Consider the following 22,667-nt stretch of genomic DNA (forward strand, 5'->3'; position numbering starts at 1 on the left):
TTCCTAATGAATTTTGTTTAATTTTCTCACGAAATTATTGCGAAATTTTTGTAAAAATCAAACAACAATGATTTGTTGTCTCAAAAAACAAAATTTCTCTCAAAGGTAATAATTTAATTTGAACCTTTCTTTTCTTGTATGTACTATGTCATGTAGATTAAAATGTTTTTTTTTCTATTACATTATATGGTTTTTTGTTTAAACAAATGTAAATTTATAATGAGATCAAGGCGTATACATTCATATGCTTTGAATGAGATGCTTTCCAATGAATCGATGAAGTTTTATTTGTACCATTTTACACGAAAAAAACTAAAAAATTAAAAATTTTCTTGCATCCTTTACTTACTTTACTTTAATTGGCTATCACAGAACATTTGTTCCACTAGCCGAACGTAGAATAGCTTTCCAAGCGCCTCGATCTTCTGCGCTCATCTCTGACACCAAGTTTAGAGGTATCTCCCACCACTTGATCTTTCCATCGGGCTTTTGGTCTTCCCGGTTTGCGTGTACCACAGTGCTTGCCTTCAAAATACTTCTTTGCTGAGGCTTCTTCATCCATTCTGAAAACATGACCTAACCAACGCAGCCGTTGTATTTTGATGCGTGTAACTATGCTATCGTCGTCATGCAGCTCGTGGTTCATACGTCGCCTATATTCTCCATTAACGCAAACTGGTCCATATATTTTACTAAGAATCTTTCTCTCAAATACTCCAAGCACTGCCTCATCTGCTTTCACAAGTACCCATGCTTCAGAACCATACAACAGCACGGCCAGTATCAGTGTTTACTGATATTCGTCTTAAATTTCTGAACGTCAATGTCGGTGGGAAAGACATTAGCCGGAGGTCGATTCAACATATGAATGGTTCGGGCGAAAAATGAAATTTCTCGGTAATGCATGGTTCGGTCGGCTGGCCAATTTATTACAAACGGGTGTAAGTTCCTGGCAAGTCTTGTATTCCTGGTAAACATCCTAACGTCAGAGATAAGAAGACGAATATCCCCGGAACACACGCCATGAAAAAAAACGGTAGAGCAATACAACGCTACCCACATTCCGACGATGTTCAAGAGAAGCAATAGAGTTTGATACTCTACTGTTCCCAATCAACATTATCGCTCACCGTTGAACCCGATCAAGTAGCTTCAAGGATGATTTTGGAGCTCCTGCCCATATATGAGAGTTATATTCCATCGGCCTCGGCCTAATGTAGGTGGTATAGATATTGAGAAGATCAGAAGAGGTGAAATATTTCTTGCATTGCTTAAGAAAGCAATACGACACTTCGAATACGTGTTTTGACCAACGGACATCACATTGTGTCTTCATGTCCAGAATATCAAGAGCATTTGACTGCTCAATATCTATGCCGTCGTTAGATATCGACGATTGAATTGGTTCGGTGAATCGCTTGTGAGACAAGAAACAGCACTGCGTCTTCTGTGCGTTTAAATCTAATCTGTTCATTCTACCCCACTCGGAAATGGCCAACAAATCCTGAGATAGCGTCTCATCCATAATGCGCCGCCTGTCCACAATTTCTTGAGGACTGGGCCTATGGTTGAATGAATATGAATGACACAGACTATTGTCATCGGCAAATGAGTAGACTGGATTCGAATTCTGACCCAATAGATCGTCAATAAAAATAAGAAAAGGAGAAGGGAAAAGACAGAGCCTTGTGTCACCTGCGGTCAATGTATACTCATCGGATGAGAACTCATCTACAACAACTCGTATAGTGCGATCTCTGAGAAAGCTCGATATTAATTGAACGAAGTTATTGCCGACACCAAAAGAGACAAGCTTTGATAAAACCTTACTCGACTCCATCGATCCGTCAAAAATTCCATTAGGTCCCCCGTAGACCGATTTCTGCGGAACCTATACTGTCTATCGCTAAGAAGACAAGATGATGGTTAACCATACTCTCCATATCCTTGGAGAGCGCGGAGCATATCGAAATTGGCCGCTAATTAGCAGGGTTGTTCGCCCCACCTTTTCTGGGGATGGGCTGAACGTTCGCAACCTTCCAACGCTCTGGGAAAACTCCCGCAATGGTAAGCAATGTTGAAAAGGTTGCGTAGTGGACGAGCAAGCGTACGCCAAGTCCTAAATGCATTCTCTTTTGATCTGATAGTATCTCTGCATGCAATTTTTATCCTTTGATTTAACCGGAGGGTACCGTAGCGCAGAGGTTAGCATGTCCGCCTATGACGCTGAACGCCTGGGTTCGAATCCTGGCGTGACCATTAGAAAAAAAATTTTTTTCAGCGGTGATTTTCCCCTCCTAATGCTGGCAACACTTTTGAGGTACTATCCCATGTAAAACTGCTCTCCAAAGAGGTGTCGCGCTGCGGCACGCCGTTCGGACTCGGCTATAAAAAGGAGGCACCTTATCATTGAGCTTAAACTTGAACCGGACTGCACTTATTGATATGTAAGAAGTTTGCCCCTGTTCCTTAGTGGAATGTTCATGGGCAAAATTTGCAATTTTGATTTAACCGATAAATTCTTGGTCGGAATGAACGATCTCATTCCTATTAATATTACTTCCTGCACCATCTCGGCAGCAGCATTTACATCACCGTTTAGATAACAAAATTTCCAATTAAAATGCTAGAAAAACGTGCTCTTTCGTATACAAAAATTGACCGCTTCGGGGCTGGGGAAGAGGCGGCGCGAAAAGCAGAATACGGCGGCGCGAAAAGCAGAAGAAATCAATCAATCGGAACCTAGAGACGCAAGGAAATTAACTTCATACTTCTCAACATGCGAAGTTAAAAATAGGTCAAGAGTGTTATGTTGGTGCCAAATACTCCAAACACTGCCTCGTCTGCTTTCACAAGTACCCATGTCTCAGAACCTTATAACAACACGGGTAGTATCAGTGTCTTGTATAGTGTAATCTTCGTCTGTCGAGAGGTGGCCTTGTTTCTAAACTGCTTACTCAGTCCAAAGTAGCATCTGTTTGCCAGTATTATTCTTCGCTTAATTTCAAACTGGTATCATTCGTTTCGGTTATGGCGGTGCCGAGGTAGATAAAGTTACTGACTGTCTCAAAGTTGTGGTTCCCAACTTTCTTATCTCCATTTACTACCAGACCCATTTTCACTGACTTTCTTTCGATTCTTTCATATACGCATATTGGTCCGTAAATTTTCTGTCGAAATTCTCCTATTTTATGCCTCCCCGTCTGTTTTCGCAATTTGCCATATCTAAGCTTCATATCAGAGCACTGGTAGTTATCAACTTTATAGAGCATGATATTCTATCTAGAGATGGATTTGCTCATGAATTTTAACTGAAGTAACTTCTATTGTAACTAGATGTAGTTTATTTTGGTTGAATATTCAATGGATAAATTATGTTAAATATTTAGATTTAGGAGCAGATGCATCTGCTGGAAATACTTTCGTTTTCTGAGTGAGGTTAACATCATTAAATGCTATGGGCTGCAGATGGTCTTCAAAAATAGAATGCTCATGAATGCTGATACCCTTCTTGATTGAAAGCCTCTCATTTGTAGCGCTGAAGCTATCACTGTAGATTATAAAGAGTCAATCTGACGGCCCTGGGTGATGGTGGCCGATCTACTATATGGTGATTCGGATGGGTGGTGTGAAAAAAACCTGTACTGGAGTATCCATATCCGAAAAACTTAATTTTGGTTCATAAATTTAAAAATTTTGGTTTGAGATTTCTGACCTTTCCTCATTGTTTGAGTATTACCAAATTTTACCCCACAAAGACTTACGGTTGTGCAACTAAAATAAAAATTATGTTAAATTGGATTCAACACAATTTTTTACTTGGATCCATATGCAGGTCTATCTTTGAAAGCTACAAAACTTTAACGATGCTTCTCTTTATTTATGCCACAATAACGCTAATCCAATATTCCTGTACAATAAGCTGAAGGATTATTTTCGGCATTTATATTGCTCACTATAAATTTACATTTTTTTTTATTTATAATTTCTTTATTTCTACAATTGCACCCTTATTCCAATAAAAATTTGTAAAATCTTACAACGTTTAATTTTAAAATTCGCCACAATCACGTAGATTTACTTGTTAACTGGTCTTGGCAAACCCCTGCATAAAGGCACCAACGAGTAAATTATAAGGAAATACAGGATACAATAACGTATCCTTGGTGAGTCTTCGGCACATGATTGGTGGTTTAGTGGGAAGAGAAAACAGGCCAAACTTTAAACGATTAAAGGGACCGAATGGATATCCTAAAGTAGAGCACTCTGTTCTGCTTCGGAATAGTTGTGAAAAACTTAAAAAAAAAAAAACTTTTTTTAAACAAATTTTTTTTTTGCACCAATAATTTTTATTAGTGTAGGTCGGTTGGGATTGTAAATGGGCCAAATCGGTCCATGTTTTGATATAGCTGCCATATAAAGCGATCTTGGGTCTTGACTTGACTCTAGAGGGCGCAATTCTTATCCGATTTGACTGAAATTTTGCACGTGGTGTTTTGATATCACTTCCAACAACTGTGTTTAGTATGGTTCAAATCGGCCCATGTTTTGATATAGCTGCATATAAACCGATCTCGGGTCTTGACTTCTGGAGCCTCTAGAGGGCGCAATTCTTATCCGATTTGAAATTTTGCACGTAGTGTTTTGGTATCACTTCCAAAAACTGTGCTAAGTATGATTTAAATCGGTTCATAATCTGGTATAGCTGTCATATATACCGATATTGGATCTTGACTTCTTGAGCCAATAGTGCGAGAAATTCTCATCCGATTTGGCTGAAATTTTGCATTAGGTGTTTTGTTATGACTTCCAATAACTGTGCTAAATATGGTGCAAATCGATACATAACCTCATATAGCTGCCATATAAACCGATCTGGGATCTTGATTTCTTGAGCCTCTAGAGGGCGCAATTCTCATCCGATTTGGCAGATATTTCGTACAACGGCTTCTCTCATGACCTTCAACATACGTGTTTAATATGGTTTGAATCGATCAATAGCTTGATACAGCTCCCACATAAACCTATCTCTTGATTTTGCTTCTTGAGCCCCTGCAAGGCACAATTCTTATCCGAATGGACAAAAATATTACACAATGACTTCTACAATGTTCAGCATTCATTTATGGTCCGAATCGGACTATAACTTGTTTTTTGCTCACCATCACCTCGGATGGTGTGTCTATATGACATATAGGCATATCGGTCTATATGTCATATAGACGATCTGAACCATATTTGAGACGGATATCGGGAGACCTAAAACTACCCACTGTTTCAAATTTCAGTGAAATCGGGTAATGAATAGAGCATTTATAGGCTTCAAACCCTTTATCGATAGATCGGTCTATATGGCAGCCGTATCGAAATACAGTCCGATCTGGACCATTTTTGGGTCAGATGTCGGGAGGCCTTAAACTACCCACTGTTTCGAATTTCAGCAAAGTCGGTTAAAAAATAATGCTTTTATGGGCTTCAGACCCTTTATCTGGAGATCGGTCTATGTGGCAGCTATATCTGAATAAAGCTATATCTAAATTAACCCACTGTTTAAAATTTCAGCGAAATTGCGTAATAAATAAAGCTTTTATGGGCTTCCGACCCTTTATAGTCAGATCGTTCTATGTGGCAGCTATATCTAAATATAGTCCGATCTGGACCATATTTGGGTCAGATGTCTAAAGGCCTTAAGTGAGTGCACTGCTTCACATTTCAGCGAAATCGGATAAACATTAAAGCACTTATGGGCATTATACCCTTTATCGTCAGATCGGTCTATATAGCAGCTATATCCAAATATGGTCGGATTTGGGCCGTTTAAGAACTTAACCAGCGTGCATCAAAAACACGTATTTGTGCCAAATTTCAGCTAAATATTTAAATTTTTGAAGGCTGTAGAGTGATTACAACAGACGGACGGACAGACACACGGGCATCGTTAAATCGTCTTAGAATTTTACGACGATCCGAAATATATATACTTTGTAGGGTCGAAAATTGATATTTCGATGTGTTGCAAACGGTGGTGGGTATAATAAATTTAGGAAATAACTTCCTAAACGGGCGAGAAATATTTCTTCCACCGCTTTCTAACCTGGCGTATTAGTATTTCGCTTAAAGTATGGGTGATTTTGTTGTTGTTGTCTTTTTGGAGGCCACCGTAGCTCAGAGGTTAGCATGTCCGTCTATGACGCTGAACGCCTGGGTTCCAAACCTGGCGAGACCATCAGAAAAAATTTTTAGCGGTGGTTTTCCCCTCCTAATTCTAGCAACATTTCTGAGGTACAATGCCATGTAAAACTTCTCTGCAAAGAGGTGTCGCACTGTGGCACGCCGTTCGAACTCGGCTATACAAAGGAGGTTCCTTATAATTGAGCTAAAACTTGAATATGTGAGAAGTTTGCCCCTATTCCTTAGTGGAATGTTCATGGGCAAAATTTGCATTTGCATTTGTTTTTGTCTTAGCCACATTTTTATGTGGAGGTGGCGATCCTCGTCAAGCTACTGTAGGTGAGGAAGCTCGTTAAGGACCATTTGGACCATTTGCCGCGGGAACAGGGTGGCCATTGGTTATTAAAAGGCGCCAATAACTCGCCTTGTCATATCGAGCATCACTCAGGCACTCAGTATTTGTGCAAGAGGCGGTGCCGCCCGGCCTCTCACTGAGACTCTACGCTCGATACCGCTGATTGTCTGCGACTGCTATTGCAGCTACTACGTATGGATAGAGAAGGGCGATGGGTAAATACCCAAAAGGTATTTACCCGGTAAATAGGGTAAATACCCGGGCATTTACCCATTTATATCCCAAAAGCTGGGTATTTATAATTTTGCAGATATCTTGGGTATAAAAACATTTTGCAAAAATTTTTTGATGATTTCGTTTTCTTTGTATATAAACCTAATCTTCTGATTTGATAAAATCGGATTTTAGCTATATATAGCCGCTATAAAGACCGATGTCCGGACTTCAATCCCATGGCAGCCGGTTGTATGTACCGGATTGACCCGAAGAATTCCTTCATCGGCAAGGGCTGCCGCCTCACTGCACCACACACTGCTACTACAACAACAACAACAACATCTCCAGACTTAAAGTCTTGAGGCAAAAAAAAGGGGTTAATTTTTCAGCCGATTTCGATGAAATTTTGGGACAGTGAGTTCTGGTAGACCCCTTCCCATTTCTATGAAATGCTGTTCAGTTCGGACTATATTTGGATATAGCTGCCCTAAAGACCACCGACCGATCTCCCGATATATGGTATTGAGGCCTAAAAGATTCATTTATTACCCGAATTCGATGAAATTTGCCACAGTGTGTTCCGGTAGACCCCTACCCATTCCAAATGTCAAATGTGGTCCAAATCGGACCATATTTGGGTATAGTTGCCATATTGACCGATCTCCCGATATAGTGTAATAAGCCATTAAAAGGAGCATTTTTCATCCTATTTGATGAAATTTGAAACAGTGGCTTTTGATAGACCTCTACACCTTTGTGTCGATGAAATTTGGCACAGTGTGTTCCGGTAGACTCCTACCCATTCCAAATGTCAAATGTGGTCCAGATCGGACCATATATGGATATAGCTGCCATTTTGACCAATCTCCCGATATAGTGTAATGATCCAATAAAAGGAGCATTTTTCATCCTATTTTTATGAAAGGTGAAACAGTGGGTTTTGATAGACCTCTACACCTTTGTGTCGATGAAATTTGGCACAGTGTGTTCCGGTAGACCAGTACCCATTCCAAATGTCAAATGTGGTCCAGATCGGACCATATTTGGGTACAGCTGACATATAGACCGATCTCCCGATATAGTGTAATGAGCCAATAAAAGGAGCATTTTTCATCCTATTTTTATAAAAGGGGAAACAGTGGGTTTTGATAGACCTCTACACCTTTGTGTCGATGAAATTTGGCACAGTGTGTTCTGGTAGACCCCTACCCATTCCTGTGAAATGTGGTCCAGATTGGGCCATATATAGGTATAGATGCCATATTGACCGATCTCCCAATATAGTGTAATGAGCCAATAAAAGGAGCATTTTTCATCCTATTTTGATGAAATTTGAAACAGTGGCTTTTGATAGACCTCTACACCTTTGTGTCGAACATCGTCCAGATCGGACCATATTTGGATACAGATCGGTCCTCAATGTTCCAACCTGTGTGGTGCTCACTGCTATGTCGTGCTGGGTGGTTGGGTGATTTTACTACTGAGACCACATTTGGAGCTAAAAATTCTACTAGGACTGTATCGAATATGGAACAAAAATGTCACCCACATTCAGATTCTGGATTTCAAGGGATCCTTTAAATGTAATTTGCAATGCATGTTATAATCTAAATTGTAGAATAAGGGTGTTATCAGTTAAATGCTTTTTTTTTCTTTAATATTTTAACAAAATAAAAAGAAATATTTTATTTAAAATCATCTTTTGTTTATATATACTACTACTATATATAAAAAATATTCCATGGCGCTTCATTTAATAGGATAGCTTTCGAAAGGCTGTGTAGTAGTTTTGTAAGTACTTTCATTTAGAATTTTTATTCTTGTTTTCGTTTTGAATTACTTATATCTTCGTTAACCAAAGAATATAGTTTTAATTTTATTAGCAAGTAAAAAAAAAACAAACTGTGAAAAGTGAATGAACTCTAGCCTATATAAATATATATTTTTTAAATAAATACCAACAACAAAAAATGCCATGTGCATCATGCACAACTTCATTTTGTCAGCATTTCAATATTAACACCATTTATTAGGATTAGTGCAGAACTATCATTGGTATATTCGCCGATTCTAATTGTTGATTTTTATTTTGTTTTTGCCGTTTAGAAAAAGCGCGAGAAGAAATTGAAAAGGAAGGAAAGATCCTCGTCTTCAGACAAGTCTAGGTCCAAGTAAGTGTGTTTTAACAAGTGTGAAATATTGGGTTGCCCAAAAAGTAATTGCGGATTTTTTAAAAGAAAGTAAATGCATTTTTAATAAAACTTAGAATGAACTTCAATCAAATATACTTTTTTTACACTTTTTTTCTAAAGCAAGCTAAGAGTAACAGCTGATAACTGACAGAAGAAAGAATGCAATTACAGAGTCACAAGCTGTGAAAAAATTTGTCAACGCCGACTATATGAAAAATCCGCAATTACTTTTTGGGCAACCCAATAGTAAAACATACACCTTTACCCTATTTATTTTATTATCTATTTGCAGTACGCCGGTTGCTAAATCTTCTCATTCTAAAAAGGACCATGAGAACAAAAAACCCAATCCTTTTCGCCGCAGTCGTTCTGGAGAGAGGTCTTCGAAGACAAGAGAAAATGTCAAACGTCACTATGATTCGTCACAGGAAAACCGGCAGAGGCGTAGTCGCAGTCGTCAAGAAAGGGATTCAAGAACCGATCGCAGACGTCCCAATGAATCCAAGGATTCACGTCAGAGACGTATTTCTACGGACTATCGTAGTTATGATCGTGGCGAGGATCATCGCGATGTCAATCGGGATGCACGACGCTCACGTTCGCCTCACAGGTCACGACGTGACCCATCCAAAGATCGCAAACGCAAATACTCTGAGGAACGATCAGGCCATCGTGGTAGTCACAGTTTGGAAAAAAGGCAAAAATATTCAAGGTCTCACTCGAAGCAACGCGATAGCCAAACGAAGAAGCCAAACCTTTCCCCCAGAAGGACAAGCGCTTCTAAATCTCGCTCCCGAACACCCGCGAGAAAACGTAGTGCAGAACGCACTAAACCATCACGAAGAGAGAAATCTGTATCGAAATCTCCCATCTTAAAGAATAAGCGTAAGACTTCGGCATCAACCGAAAGGCGCAGGTCTAAATCACCCACATCTAAGGAAAGACGTAGATCAAAATCACCCCATGTCATGACAAGAGGTAGGTCTAAGTCACCCTCATTGTCTACAAGGCGTAGATCTAAATCTCCCGCTCTTGTGCAAAGACGAAGATCTAAGTCTCCGATGACAAAAACAAGCCGCAATTCCAGGTCGCCTGTTGCAAAAGACAGGCGTAAATCGAAATCGCCTGTAGTTAAGGAAAGACAGCGTAAATCCAAATCGCCTTTTGTCAAAGAAAAGCATAGGTCCAACACACCTGTCATAAAAGACAGGCCTAAATCAAAATCTCCTGTATTAAAAGAAAGGCAGAGATCAAAATCTCCGAAAGTGAAAGATGGCCGTAGATCACCAGTTTCAAGAGAAAAACGTAGATCCATGTCTCCAGATCTATCAAAACGTGACAGATCCAACGAAAGCAGAAATAAACGTGAGCGATCCACTGATAGCAGGAAAAAACGTGAAAATTCCGTTGAAACAAAAATAAAACGAGATAGATCCGTGGAAAGCAGAAAATCTAATGCCAGACTTTCCAAGACTTCAGACAAGTCTAAAAGCATAAACAAAATCGTAGAAAGGAAATCGCGTTCACAATCATCGTCATCAACATCGTCCGATTCAGGATCATCTACAGACAGCGAAAGCTCTAGGTCACCATCAGCTTCACCCAAAACTCAAATCTTGCCAACTGTAAAGAATGAACAGATCCAAGATAAAAGACCATTAGATAAATCACGGTCTCCAAGTCCTAAAGCAACTCCAAGTAATTCTGAAAGGCTTAAATACTTAAAGTCTCCAGTAAGGGTGATTGATAAACAACGCCCGAATTCATCGGAGCGTGAAAGCTCTGTAGATGGACGTAAAAAACGTGACCCCAACAACACTCCCCCTAGAACAGAGAAGAAGAACTCTTCACCTCGTTCCTCAAGGGATTCGTCAGAGTTGAGCTATTCTCCTGCTCGTCGTAATCCAGAACGTTATCGCGACATACTCGAAGGTGCAAACAAACAGAGAATTGATAAACAACGCAAAGATCAAGAAGAAATGCGCAAGGAGCAGAAGAAATCGATAAAACGACAGCAGGACGAATCTGATAAGGAGAAAAAGAGAGAAGGTGGCGGTGATTACAAACGAGACAAAAACCCCCTGAAGCCTAGAGTGCATTTGCAATCACAGAGTGAAGATGAGAACAGTGATGCGGCCACAGAACGTAATACGGAAAAAATTCTTGAAGAATTCCAAGAATCAAAACGCGAACGAGAATTGAAAGATTTGAAAATGTTGGAACAACTGAAAACGGGAATTGCAGCAAAAGCCAAGGAGAAAATCAAAACCATAGAGAAAATGGCCAATTTAACGTCGGTGGCTTCAACTTCCGCCGCCGGTGCTGGAGAAGTAAGTGATCAATCATATGCCTCTAAACGTGGTATTCGCAACTCTTTGAATGACTTTCTGGCGGCCAATAACAAAGCCCCCGCTGTAGTAGCAACTTCAGCACAAAATGTACAGAGCTCACCACCGGGAGCTATATACCCACAGACATTAGAAGAGATAACCAGAGAACAAAAAGCTCAAACTCCTCAGTCCGCCAAAGGCAGTGAAGTTGAGATTGAGCGTACGACGGACACTGAAACGCCGGCTGATTGCAAAAAGTCTCCAATGGCTGCAAATGGTCGTGCGAACACAAGTCCAAAAGTAAGTCCCAGACCGCCGCCCTACAACAGTGGTGGTGGTGACAGAGAACGCAAACGAGATCAGTACCACTATCATCGTGAGCGTGACGCCAAAGATACTAGAGACATAAAACCCAGAGAGACCCTTACCAACAAAGAACGTTTCAACGAACGACGACAGAGAGCGTCCCCTTCAGCTTACGCAGCAGGAGGTGGAGGTGCTAGACGTCCCAACAATATAAATTTACATCCTCCACACCACAATCACAGACAGCAACGAATGAATGGCAATATGGGTGGTATGGGAGCTGGTGGTCATCATCATCATCATCACCATTTGAATCATCATAACAATCCGAACTCCCCCTATGCTAATGCAACCGCTATTAACAACTCTCTAAATACTAACAATAATAACTCTATTAACCTTTCCTTCAATCGTCCCAGTCGTATTAACAATACCCCTCTTATAACAGCTACGCAATTTAACAACCAAATGCTTAGTAAACAATCGAATAGTATTCTAGTCAATCGTCGTGATCACCGTACCGCTCTGACCTTGGGTCTCAGTGGCACGCCCTGTACTAATTACTCCAATACGAATTTGTTATTAACCAAAGCTAATCTCAATAATAATAATGCTACTGCTCATCACCTACATGGTCACCTGCAACACCAACACCACCAGCATCATCACCACCACCACCATCATCACCATAGTAATTCTAATTCTAATAATGCTCAGATAACCGACCGCATTCTAATGGCCGCTTCGATTGCGGCTGCGCAGCGCCATAACTTAGGGTTGACCAATACAACGGCCACATCAGTTGCGAACAATTTAAATATGCTACATCAGCAAGCAAATGCGAAACCTAAGATTGTAATAAAGCCTTTTAAAATTAATGATTCACAGCCATTGGTCGCAGCATTGGCAGATTCTTCGCTTGTAGATGCAATTGTGTCGAAAGTGTCAACAGCTACAGTGGCAGCGGCCGAAAGTGCTCGACGTAGTCGCAGTCGTTCACGTCGTAGTCGCAGTCGTACTCGAAAGGATGATGGAAATGATGGAGGCGAACGATCGGAACGTGGTACAGCTGGAGGCGGTGGCGGCGGTAGTGGACGTGGTCGTACTAAATCACACTCAAGATCATCGTAAGTTTGACTTTTTAGACACCGGCTCTCTTCATCTCATGCTCAATGCTTGGTTTTTTGTATTTTGCCATCTATATTTGTAGATCGTCTTCGAGTCGCAGTCGTAGTCGTAGCCACAGTCGGCGTAGTTCACGCTCACGTTCTCATTCCTCACATTCTAGTTCATCATCCCGCAGTTCTTCAAGAAGTTCATCAAGGTAAGTTTTGCTCTATGTAAATGAATTAGAGGCAATATTGAGAGTCTCTAGCCAATACATTTCGACATTTCGAACTTGTGCGATGTAAAGGAAAAGTCGATTGTTTTGTTTCACAATGTAGTGCTTATTGACATTTGTCTTGAATCTTTGGATGTCAAAGTGGGTGGGAAAAACATTAGCCGGAAGTCGATTCCACATATGAACGGTTCGGACGAAATAAGAATTCTCTCTATAATGCATTGTGCGGTCCGCTGGCCAATCAATTACAAACGGGTGTGAATTCCTGGAATGTCTAGTATCCCTGACATACATCCTTACATCAGGAATAGGAACACGAATATCAGACGTACATACACCATGAAAGTACCGATAGAACAGTGCCAAACAACCCACATTGCGACGATGATGAAGGAAGGCAATAGAGTTGGATACCCCATTGTCCCCAATCTACGCCATCGCTCTTCTCTGTACACGATCCGGTAGCTCCAGGGTGATTTTGAAGCTCCAGCCCATACATGTGAGTTGTACTCCATTTTCGGCCTTATGAAAGTGATGTAGATATTAAGAAGATCAGACGGAGGGCAGTAATTCTTAAACCGTTTAAGGAAGCCTAAACACTTGAATGCTTCTTTCGACACTTCGAATACATGTTTAGCCCAACGGACATAACTTTGTATTTTCATGTCCAGAACATCAAGAGCTTCTGATTGCTCAACATCTACACCGTTGATAGACAAAGATGATCGTAATGGGTCAGCGAATCGTTTGTGTGGCAACAAGCAGCACTGAGTCTTCCGTGCATTAAAATCTACTCGATTCATTCGACCCTACTCAGCAATGGCCAGCAAATCCTGACAGAGTGTATCGTCCATAACCCGTCTCTTGTCCTCAATCTCTTGAAGACTCGTCCTATGGTCGAATGCGTACGAATGACAGAGCTTACTGTCATCCGCAAATGAGTAGATGGGATTCGATGTCTGACCCAACTGTTCGTTGATGAAAATACGAAAAAGACAAAGAGAAAGAACAGAGCCCTGGGGTACACCTGCGGTCAGTTTATGCTCATTGGATGAGAACGCATCTATAACGACTCAACTCAGTGCGATCTCTGAGAAAGCTTGAAATAAATCGAACGAAGCCATTACCGACACCAAATGCGACAAGCTTTGATAGTAGTGCACCGTTCCAGACCCTATCAAATGCCTTAGAGATATCCAGAGCCACAACCTTACTCTCACCAAACTGGTGGATTGAGCGACTCCAACGTTGCGACAGAAGTGCCATGAGGTCGCCTGCAGAGCGATTTCTGCGAAACCCATACTGTTGGTCGCAAAGAAGGCAAATTTGATTCTATTTTTTCAATTGTTTACATGAAAATGATGAACGAAACTCATGCCAGGTAAACAAACTATTGACGCCGTTATAGAAAAATCACTAAACGGCGGCGCCATCATTTCTGTAATTATTGTTCAATAACTTAGTCGAAAAAAGGATATAAGAAAAGATTTGCTCTGCTATTAGAGCGATATCAAGATATGGTCCGGTTTGGACCACAATTAAATTATATGTTGGAGACCTGTGTAAAATGTCAGCCAATTCGAATAAGAATTGCGCCCTTTGGGGGCTCAAGAAGTAAAATAGAGAGATCGATTTATATGGGAGCTGTATCGGGCTATAGACCGATCAACACGAATGTTGATGGTATTTAGAGAATCCGTCGTACAAAATTTCCGGCAAATCGGATATTAATTGCGACCTCTAGAGGCTCAAGAAGTCAAGACCCAAGATCGGTTTGTATGACAGCTATATCAGGTTATGAACCGATTTGAACCATACTTAGCACAGTTGTTGGATATCATAACAAAATACTTCGTGCAAAAATTCATTCAAATCGGATTAGAATTGCGCCCTCTAGAGACTCAAGAAGTCAAGACCCAAGATCGGTTTATATGGCAGCTATATCAGGTTATGAATCGATTTGAACCTTACTTGGCACACTTGTTGGATATCATAACAAAACACGTCGAGCGAAATTTCATTCCAATCGGATAAGAATTGCACCCTCTAGAGAATCAAGAAGTCAAGACCCAAGATCGGTTTATATGGCAGCTATATCAGGTTATGAACCGATTTGAACCATACTTGGCACAGTCGTTGGAAGTCATAGCGAAACACATCGTGCAAAATTTCATTCCAATCGGATAAAAATCGCGCACTCAGAGACTCAAGAAGTCAAGACCCAAGATCGGTTTATATGGCAGCTATATCAAAACATGGACCGATATGGCCCATTAACAATAACAACCGACCTACACTATATAAGAAGTATTTGTGCAAAATTTCAAGCGGCTAGCTTTACTCCTTCGGAAGTTAGCGTGCTTTCGACAGACAGATGGACGGACGGAAGGACATGGCTAAATCGACATAAAATGTCGCGACGATCAAGAATATATATATTGGGTTGCCCAAAAAGTAATTGCGGATTTTTCATATAGTCGGTGTTGACAAATTTTTTCACTGCTTGTGACTCTGTAATTGCATTCTTTCTTCTGTCAGCTGTTATTTTTAGCTTGCTGTAGAAAAAAAAGTGTAAAAAAAGTATATTTGATTAAATTTCATTCTAAGTTATATTAAAAATACATTTACTTTCTTTTAAAAAATCCGCAATTACTTTTTGGGCAACCCAATACTTTATGGGGTCTCAGACGAATATTTCGAGTAGTTACAAACAGAATGACGAAATTAGTATACCCCCCATCCTATGGTGGAGGGTATAATAATTTTACTTACTTTATACTACATAAGTCGTTTAAATTTAGTGACGTCTTCCCACAATGTAGGCGGCTAAGTTATGCCACACGCAAGTTGGTTACAAAAACGCAAATGAATTTACAATTACTGACATGGGACTGTGCTCAATGAAACGTCAAAAATTGCTGTGCTGTCAATAATCATACCAGCCCCTGGGCTAGTCAAAAATTATTCACCACACTTAATGTCATATTTGTACCATCCCTAAAACTTTGCTACCATTTGACACACAGCCTTTGGCAGCATTTGTATTCAGTCGTTCCAGTTTTGCCTTTTTGTACTCCAAGTGCATTGGCCTTTGTTAAGTGTAAAATTTTTACCTAAATATGTACCCATAAAAATGTTTGCCTAAATATGTACGGTACGGCCTATGACGCTGAACGCTTGGGTTCGAATCCTGGCGAGACCATCAGAAAAAAATTTCCAGCGGTGGTTTTTCCCCTTCAATGCTGGCGACATTTGTGAGGTACAATGCCATGTAAAACTTCTCTCTAAAGAGGTGTCGCACTGCGACACGCCATTCGGACTCGGCTTTAAAGGAGGCCCCTTTTCATTGAGCTTAAACTTGCATCGGACTGCACTCATTGATATGTGAGAAGTTTGCCCGTGTTCCTTAGTGGAATGTTCATGGGCAAAATTTGCATTTGCATGTACCCATAAAACCCCGTTTACCCTGCTCTTTAAATCCGGATTTTAAGAGCTCGATCATCTGTTTTCCCTTTATAAAATCAGCTGACGAGAGCCTTGAAACCGGATTTAATGAGCAGTGCAAACGTGGTTTCACGAAGTGCAAAGATATTGTTGTCGGACGTGTTTTTTCGTTTCACTCACTGGTTCAAAATCGAATTGCAGCAGGTAAATCGACTTACAAATGAGACCTCTTTGACTTTATAAGTTGATATTAAAAAAATTTAGTTGGCATTTAAGTGGCATCTTTCAATTGTCGTTATCTAACGTTTTCATTTTCATTTTAGCAGTAGCAGCAGTTCTGGTTCCTCACGTTCGGGCACCCGCTCACCATCAATACCGCGACGACGAGGTTCACCCAGCTTCCTAGATCGGCGTCGCATAACTAGGTAAAAGCAGTTAACCCTCTTCCCACAACGTCCCTAATTTATAGGTTATGTGATTTTTTTTATTTTTTATTATTAATTTCTATTTTCAAATATTTTTTTTTTTTGATTTTTGTAGCCGCCATACGTCACATCGTGAAAGCAGAAGATTTTGATTTTGTTTTCTATTTTAACTTACAGCTATATAAGTATAAATTATATATTTTCAGTTTTTAGTAATTTGAGGCACTCAATTGAGTGCCACCCACTATTTTTATTTCATTTGAGTGTTTATAATGACGATTATTTGCATACCCCCCATCCAGCCACATAACCCATTCATTGTATTCTTTAAATAAAGAGTGACAGCAATTAAATAATAATTATATCTCGGTACCTGTGCACTGTTTTTAAGTTTGTATGTTTTTTTTCGGCCCCAGGGTAATGTAAATGTAGAAAAATATTTTTGTTGCTAATTATGATTTATATTTTCAGTTATTGGTAGTTGAGATTCTTAAGTTCGTATGATTTTGATTTGGTAAGTTAATATGGTTTGTTTCTTTACTTCGAATCGATATGAAGAAGTTTTTTGTTTTTGTTTTGGGTTACGACAATTCCTTGATATTCCGTATTTTCCTTTCACTTAGTGCCCGCAAACGACCGATACCATATCATCGCAAGACCCCCTCAGACGGTTCCAGTTGCTATTGTTCCAGTTGTTGTAGTCGTGAAAGTTCACCACGGTCGCGTTCCCGCTCTCCTTCGCGCAACAGCCGAAGTCCTTCGCGAGTTTTCTGAAACCTCCAGAGGCAATTGTCATCATCTATAGACGTTGCATTTTCCACAAAGTCATCATTTGGTTTGCCAGACCTTGGTTTTTTCTAGTCATTTTGTTTTTCTAAAGAAAAAATAAATCAGAAATGAAGTTGTTGATATTATTATTAAATTACCAAAAAAAAAATCGATATATATTTATAAATATTTTTCTTGAACACTACTCTGCATTTACATTGTAATTACTTTAAGTACACATAGTTTTGTTTAAATTCCGAAATGATATTTTGATAAAAAAAAAGGAAACTTATGCAAAAAAGTGCAATTTTTGTTTATTTTAATTTATGTGAGAAACTAATTTTAAGTAAAAAAAGACATTTTAAAAAAATAAAATTATTAGAAAACAAAGCTCATGTTTTGCAAATTATTGACGTTAGTAGAGGTAGGTCATTGGACTACAAACTCACTTATGTTAAATCGGTGCGGCAAGTGATAGCATGTGTAGGGCATGCGGGGAAGACGATGAGACGTTGGAACATTTCTTTTGTCATTGCCCGGCTTTCGCCTCCTACAGATACCGTTACTTAGGTGGCGATACAATACCAGACATGAACCAACTTAGAGGAGTGATATTGAAAACATTTAAGGATTTGGTAAGTAGCACGGAATTCCTAACTTAAAATTTTCATTTTAGAGACTACTTTATAGTCTTTAGAGCGCATAAGTGTATGTCCATGGTGGCATGGGACGGATTAATATCTGCACCCTCTTTTCAACCTAACCTAGTAGAGGTAGTAGACCCGACACTGCATAGAAAAAAAAAATAAAAATCAGTTTCAATTACGAAATTAATTGGTCCAATTAAATTTTTTACTGAAACGCTTCAATCACGAAAATAAAACCAATCCCCGTTTATGAAAAAGTAATTGAAAAATCGTATATTCAATTAAGAAAATTTTTGAAATTTTTTAATTGATCCAACTAAAAAAGTTTTTGAAATTTAAAAAAAGGTGTTTTATATATGAGAGCTATATCTTTATCTCAACCAATTTCGAGCAAACTCCTCAGATACAGGTGGCAGTTGTCGAGGAAAGCGTTTTGCAAAATTTTGGCGAGATGGAGCAATACTTGCTGTGACTGTAGAAGTTAAAATCGGGCGATATATATATATATGAGAGCTATAACTAAATCTGAACCGATTTTCATGAAATTCACCAGTAATATTGGGAGTCAAGAGAAAATCTCTCCTGCCGAATTTCAAGAAAAGAAAATTTCATTGCAATATTACTGGAAATCGGACGAGCATATATATGAGAGCTATATCTAAGTTTGAACCGATTTTGACCAAACTCTATGTATATTGTGATAGTCATCGAGGAAAGCGTTGTGCAATATTTTGGCAAGAGTGGTCAATAAATGTGCTTGCGGTGGCTCTAGGAGTGAAAATCGGGCGAGATATATATACATATGAAAGCTATATCTAAATCTGAACCGATTTCCATGAAATTCACCAGTAATGTCGACAGTCCTGCCAAATTTTGAAAGAATCGGTTAACAAATGACCAATTTATTGCATTATTACTGAAAATCGGACGAACATATATATGGGAGCTATATCCAAATGTGAACCGATTTTTTCCAATTTCAATAGGCTTCGTCTCTAGGCCGGCACCAAATTTGAAGACGATCGGACGGACAGAAAGACGGACATAGCTAATTCGAGTCAGAAAGTGATTCTGAGTCGATTGGTATACTTATCAATGGGTCTATCTCTCCTTTACTTTTGTGTGTTACAAACTAATTCACTAACTTATAATACCCTGTACCACACAATCCCATGGCAGCCTGTTGTACGCACCGGATTGACCCGATGAAGTTCTTCATCGGCAAAGGCTGCCGCCTCAGTGTATAACACACTGCTACAACAATAACAACCCTGTACCACAGTAGTGGTGTAGGGTTTAAATAGAAGGCACCTTAAGTTCACATAATCCACAAAGAGCAGACTAAACAACTTTGAACATAAGGGGATATGAGAAAAAAAGGAATATATTGGGTTGCCCAAAAAGTAATTGCGGATTTTTCATATAGCCGACTATATGACAAATTTTTTAACAGCTTGTGAGTCTGTAATTGCATTCTTTCTTCTGTCAGTTATCAGCTGTTACTTTTAGCTTGCTTTAGAAAAAAAGTGTAAAAAAAGTATATTTGATTAAAGTTCATTCTAAGTTTTATTAAAAATGCATTTACTTTCTTTTAAAAAATCCGCAATTACTTTTTGAGCAACCAATAGATAACGCATAGCACTATTAAAGGCTTTGTGCACCCTGTCCATACTCTGGGCCGATGGACCCGATGCATTATCAGAGCATGAACCAGTTTAGTCTTTATAGACCTTGTCTTTATAGACCTTGGCCTCTATATGAGGACCAAAATCCAACTTGTCATCTAATATGACACCTAAGCATTCCAGTTGATCTACCAATTTTATAGGGATGCCATTATAGGAAACACCGAAAAATGTTGGTTGAGAAGATAATATCATGGCCTTCGTCTTCTCAGGATTAACAATTAATTTATTCCGTGCCATCCAATCCTGTAACATATGCATGGTGTTATGTATCTAATGTTGCATCACGTCCATGGAACTATGCTCTCCTGTAAATAAAATTTGCTTATCATCAGCAAATAAATACAAAGAGCAATAATCATCAACACTACTTGAAAATCGATCATTAACATACAAAATTAAGAGCATTGGCCCTAAGACGGAACCCTGGGGATCTCCACTTCTAACGGGAAGGATTCCAGATGTTTCGCCATGCACAGAAACGCACTGATACCTATCCTTGATAAGTTGACAAGCATTCCCCCCAATACCATATAGTCACTCAACTTTTGTAGAAGAATGGAATAATCCACTCTGTCGAACGCTTTCTCTAAATCCATGGACAGTTTGGAGAGTTTTTTGTCATCAAAATTGCCTCTAATTAATTAATCCAAGTAGTAAACCCATTTTATTTCTATTGCTACGAAACCCACGTTGGTAATCGCTTAGCGAAAGGTAGGCTTAATAATTGACCTTTAAGGACATGCTCAACAGTTTTCGTTAGAATCCTTAAAATCGATATTGGTCTTAGGTTATCCAAAGATATAACAGCTGGGTTCTTCCGTAGGGAAATAATTTTCGCGACCTTTAATTATCATAATTGAGTTAACCAAACGAAAAAAATAAGTAGCGATAAGCGGGAAAGCTAGTTTAAGAAATTTTAGAGGAAACCCATCATCTCCAGCGGCATTGCCATTTTTAATTGAAAAGGACAAAAATTTCAATCACGGTTGTATTAGAAAAAATCATACTCAATTAAAAAAATTATTTAATCAATTAATTTTTTTATTTGAAAGAGATTTCAATTAAATTTAAAATTGAAAAATTGTTGGCGTTTTTTTTCTGTGTACTGGAAATGTTTCAAATTTATTTTTAAACTCATTGATAACTTTAAAACGTAGATGAGCCCCAAAACACATCCTATCGCCAAGGGCATAAGGCAAACGAAGAGAAGCACATGTACAGTGTAAGCTACATCGTGTGCCTTCGTTTGGTTGACATGTTGTTGTCATTGCAGCAAGTTAATTCTTGTTATTCGTCAAGCTCCTATAGGTAACAAGCTCGTTGTGGCCCAAAGGACCGATCGCCGCGGGAACGCAGTGGTTATTCATATAATCATATCGAGCATCATAGGCACTCAGTATTTAGGCAAGAGACGGAGCCGCCCGGCCTCTCCCCGAGACTGCACTCGATACCGCTGATTGTCCACAACTCAGGATATGTCCGGTAGCTTTCAGGAACAAAACAACTTCACTTAGTTGATCGTTCTGGTTTCTGCCCCTCATACAAAGTTATGTTTTCTCAATTGTGTCAGTGTGCAGACAAACAGGTTGAACATATTATGTCTGTAGTTTTGGCGTTTTCGGGCCAAATGATTTTTACTGCTTTATTTACTTTATTACACTACACCACCGAATAAGATTTAGATATAGCTCCTGTATATATGTTTCGGCCAACTTTCCCTTCTGGAGCCTCTTCATTGCATTTATTTGCAGATTCACCAAAAGTTTGCATGATGTCTTCTTATATGACTTCTACGGATTTTGGTCGAATGGTCGGTTTAGATTTAGATATAGATCCCATACATATATATATATGTTCATTCGATTTTGGGTAATATTGCAGTAAAGTGATCATTTTTCAACCGATAATTCTCTTATGACTGTTGTTGACATATGAAGTAAAATTCTATCAAAATCGTTTGAGATTAAAACTTTGCTCCCATAAAAGGTGATTTTTTAGCTATTATATTTTTGGCAACACCGGTTTAAATAGCTCATGCTCCAATTTGGGGAGAAGTTTTTACATGGCAAAGTGCCTCACAAATGTCGCCAGCATTAGGAGGGGATAACCATTGCTGAACATTTTTCTGATGTTCCTGCCAGCATTAGAACCGTTCAGCATCATAGGCGGACATTAAACCTCTGCGATACGGTGGCCTCCACCTCCTTAATTACATTTGCAATTAAAATTGATGCAGTGACATATCACTACTATATTGCAATCCCATGGCAGCCGGTTGTACGTACCGGATTGACCCGATGGAATTCTTCATCGGCAAGGGCTGCCGCCTCGGTGTACAATACACTGCTACAACAACAACAACAACTACTACTATATTGCTCATAGAACTCAGTACCACTCGTACGGAATGTGTTCGCATCATCTTCGCCACCTTTTTTTATAGAGCGTTTGACAGTTGTTCGTGTGAAAAGTCGAAGTCAGTACTAGGCTTTAGTGTGTGTGTGTGTTATGGTTCTTAACTGTAATACACACACACACACAACCAAAACTCGTTGACGAATAGAGAAAAAATTGTACTCCGCTGTTAACGTTACACTACTTGGAAATTATGTCATGGGTATACGCAACGTTTATACATATTTATCGAATAAACAAGTATTTAAGTTTTCTTATTTTATGTTTATTTTTGCAAAACACCAATCATTCAGTCCAAAAAATGATTTCTTACATATTGAGAGGATAACAAATTCTTTAAAAGAGTATTTCACACATACAATCACATT

At 39.2% G+C, this 22,667-nt stretch overlaps 1 protein-coding gene across 11 annotated transcripts in view; it reads left to right on the plus strand.

Annotated features, from left to right (window-relative positions):
* Positions 1-17,939, plus strand: part of LOC106094091 (serine/arginine repetitive matrix protein 2) — a 56,503-nt gene extending 38,564 nt beyond the window's left edge. For 2 of the 11 annotated variants that reach the window (XM_059361266.1, XM_059361257.1), the window contains 5 exons: positions 8,849-8,913; positions 9,227-12,697; positions 12,781-12,894; positions 16,683-16,781; positions 17,405-17,939. In XM_059361266.1, coding sequence (XP_059217249.1) covers positions 8,849-8,913; positions 9,227-12,697; positions 12,781-12,894; positions 16,683-16,781; positions 17,405-17,555 — 3,900 coding nt within the window. In that variant the 3' untranslated portion in view covers positions 17,556-17,939. Of the gene's footprint in view, positions 1-8,502; positions 8,534-8,848; positions 8,914-9,226; positions 12,698-12,780; positions 12,895-16,679; positions 16,782-16,896; positions 17,141-17,404 lie in introns of those variants that run through there. The other 9 variants (XM_059361261.1, XM_059361256.1, XM_059361262.1 and 6 more) reach the window with 8 other exon arrangements.
* Positions 17,940-22,667: the final 4,728 nt, after the last annotated feature.

The sequence above is a fragment of the Stomoxys calcitrans genome, chromosome 1, assembly GCF_963082655.1.
Source record: "Stomoxys calcitrans chromosome 1, idStoCalc2.1, whole genome shotgun sequence".
NCBI lineage: Eukaryota > Metazoa > Arthropoda > Insecta > Diptera > Muscidae > Stomoxys > Stomoxys calcitrans.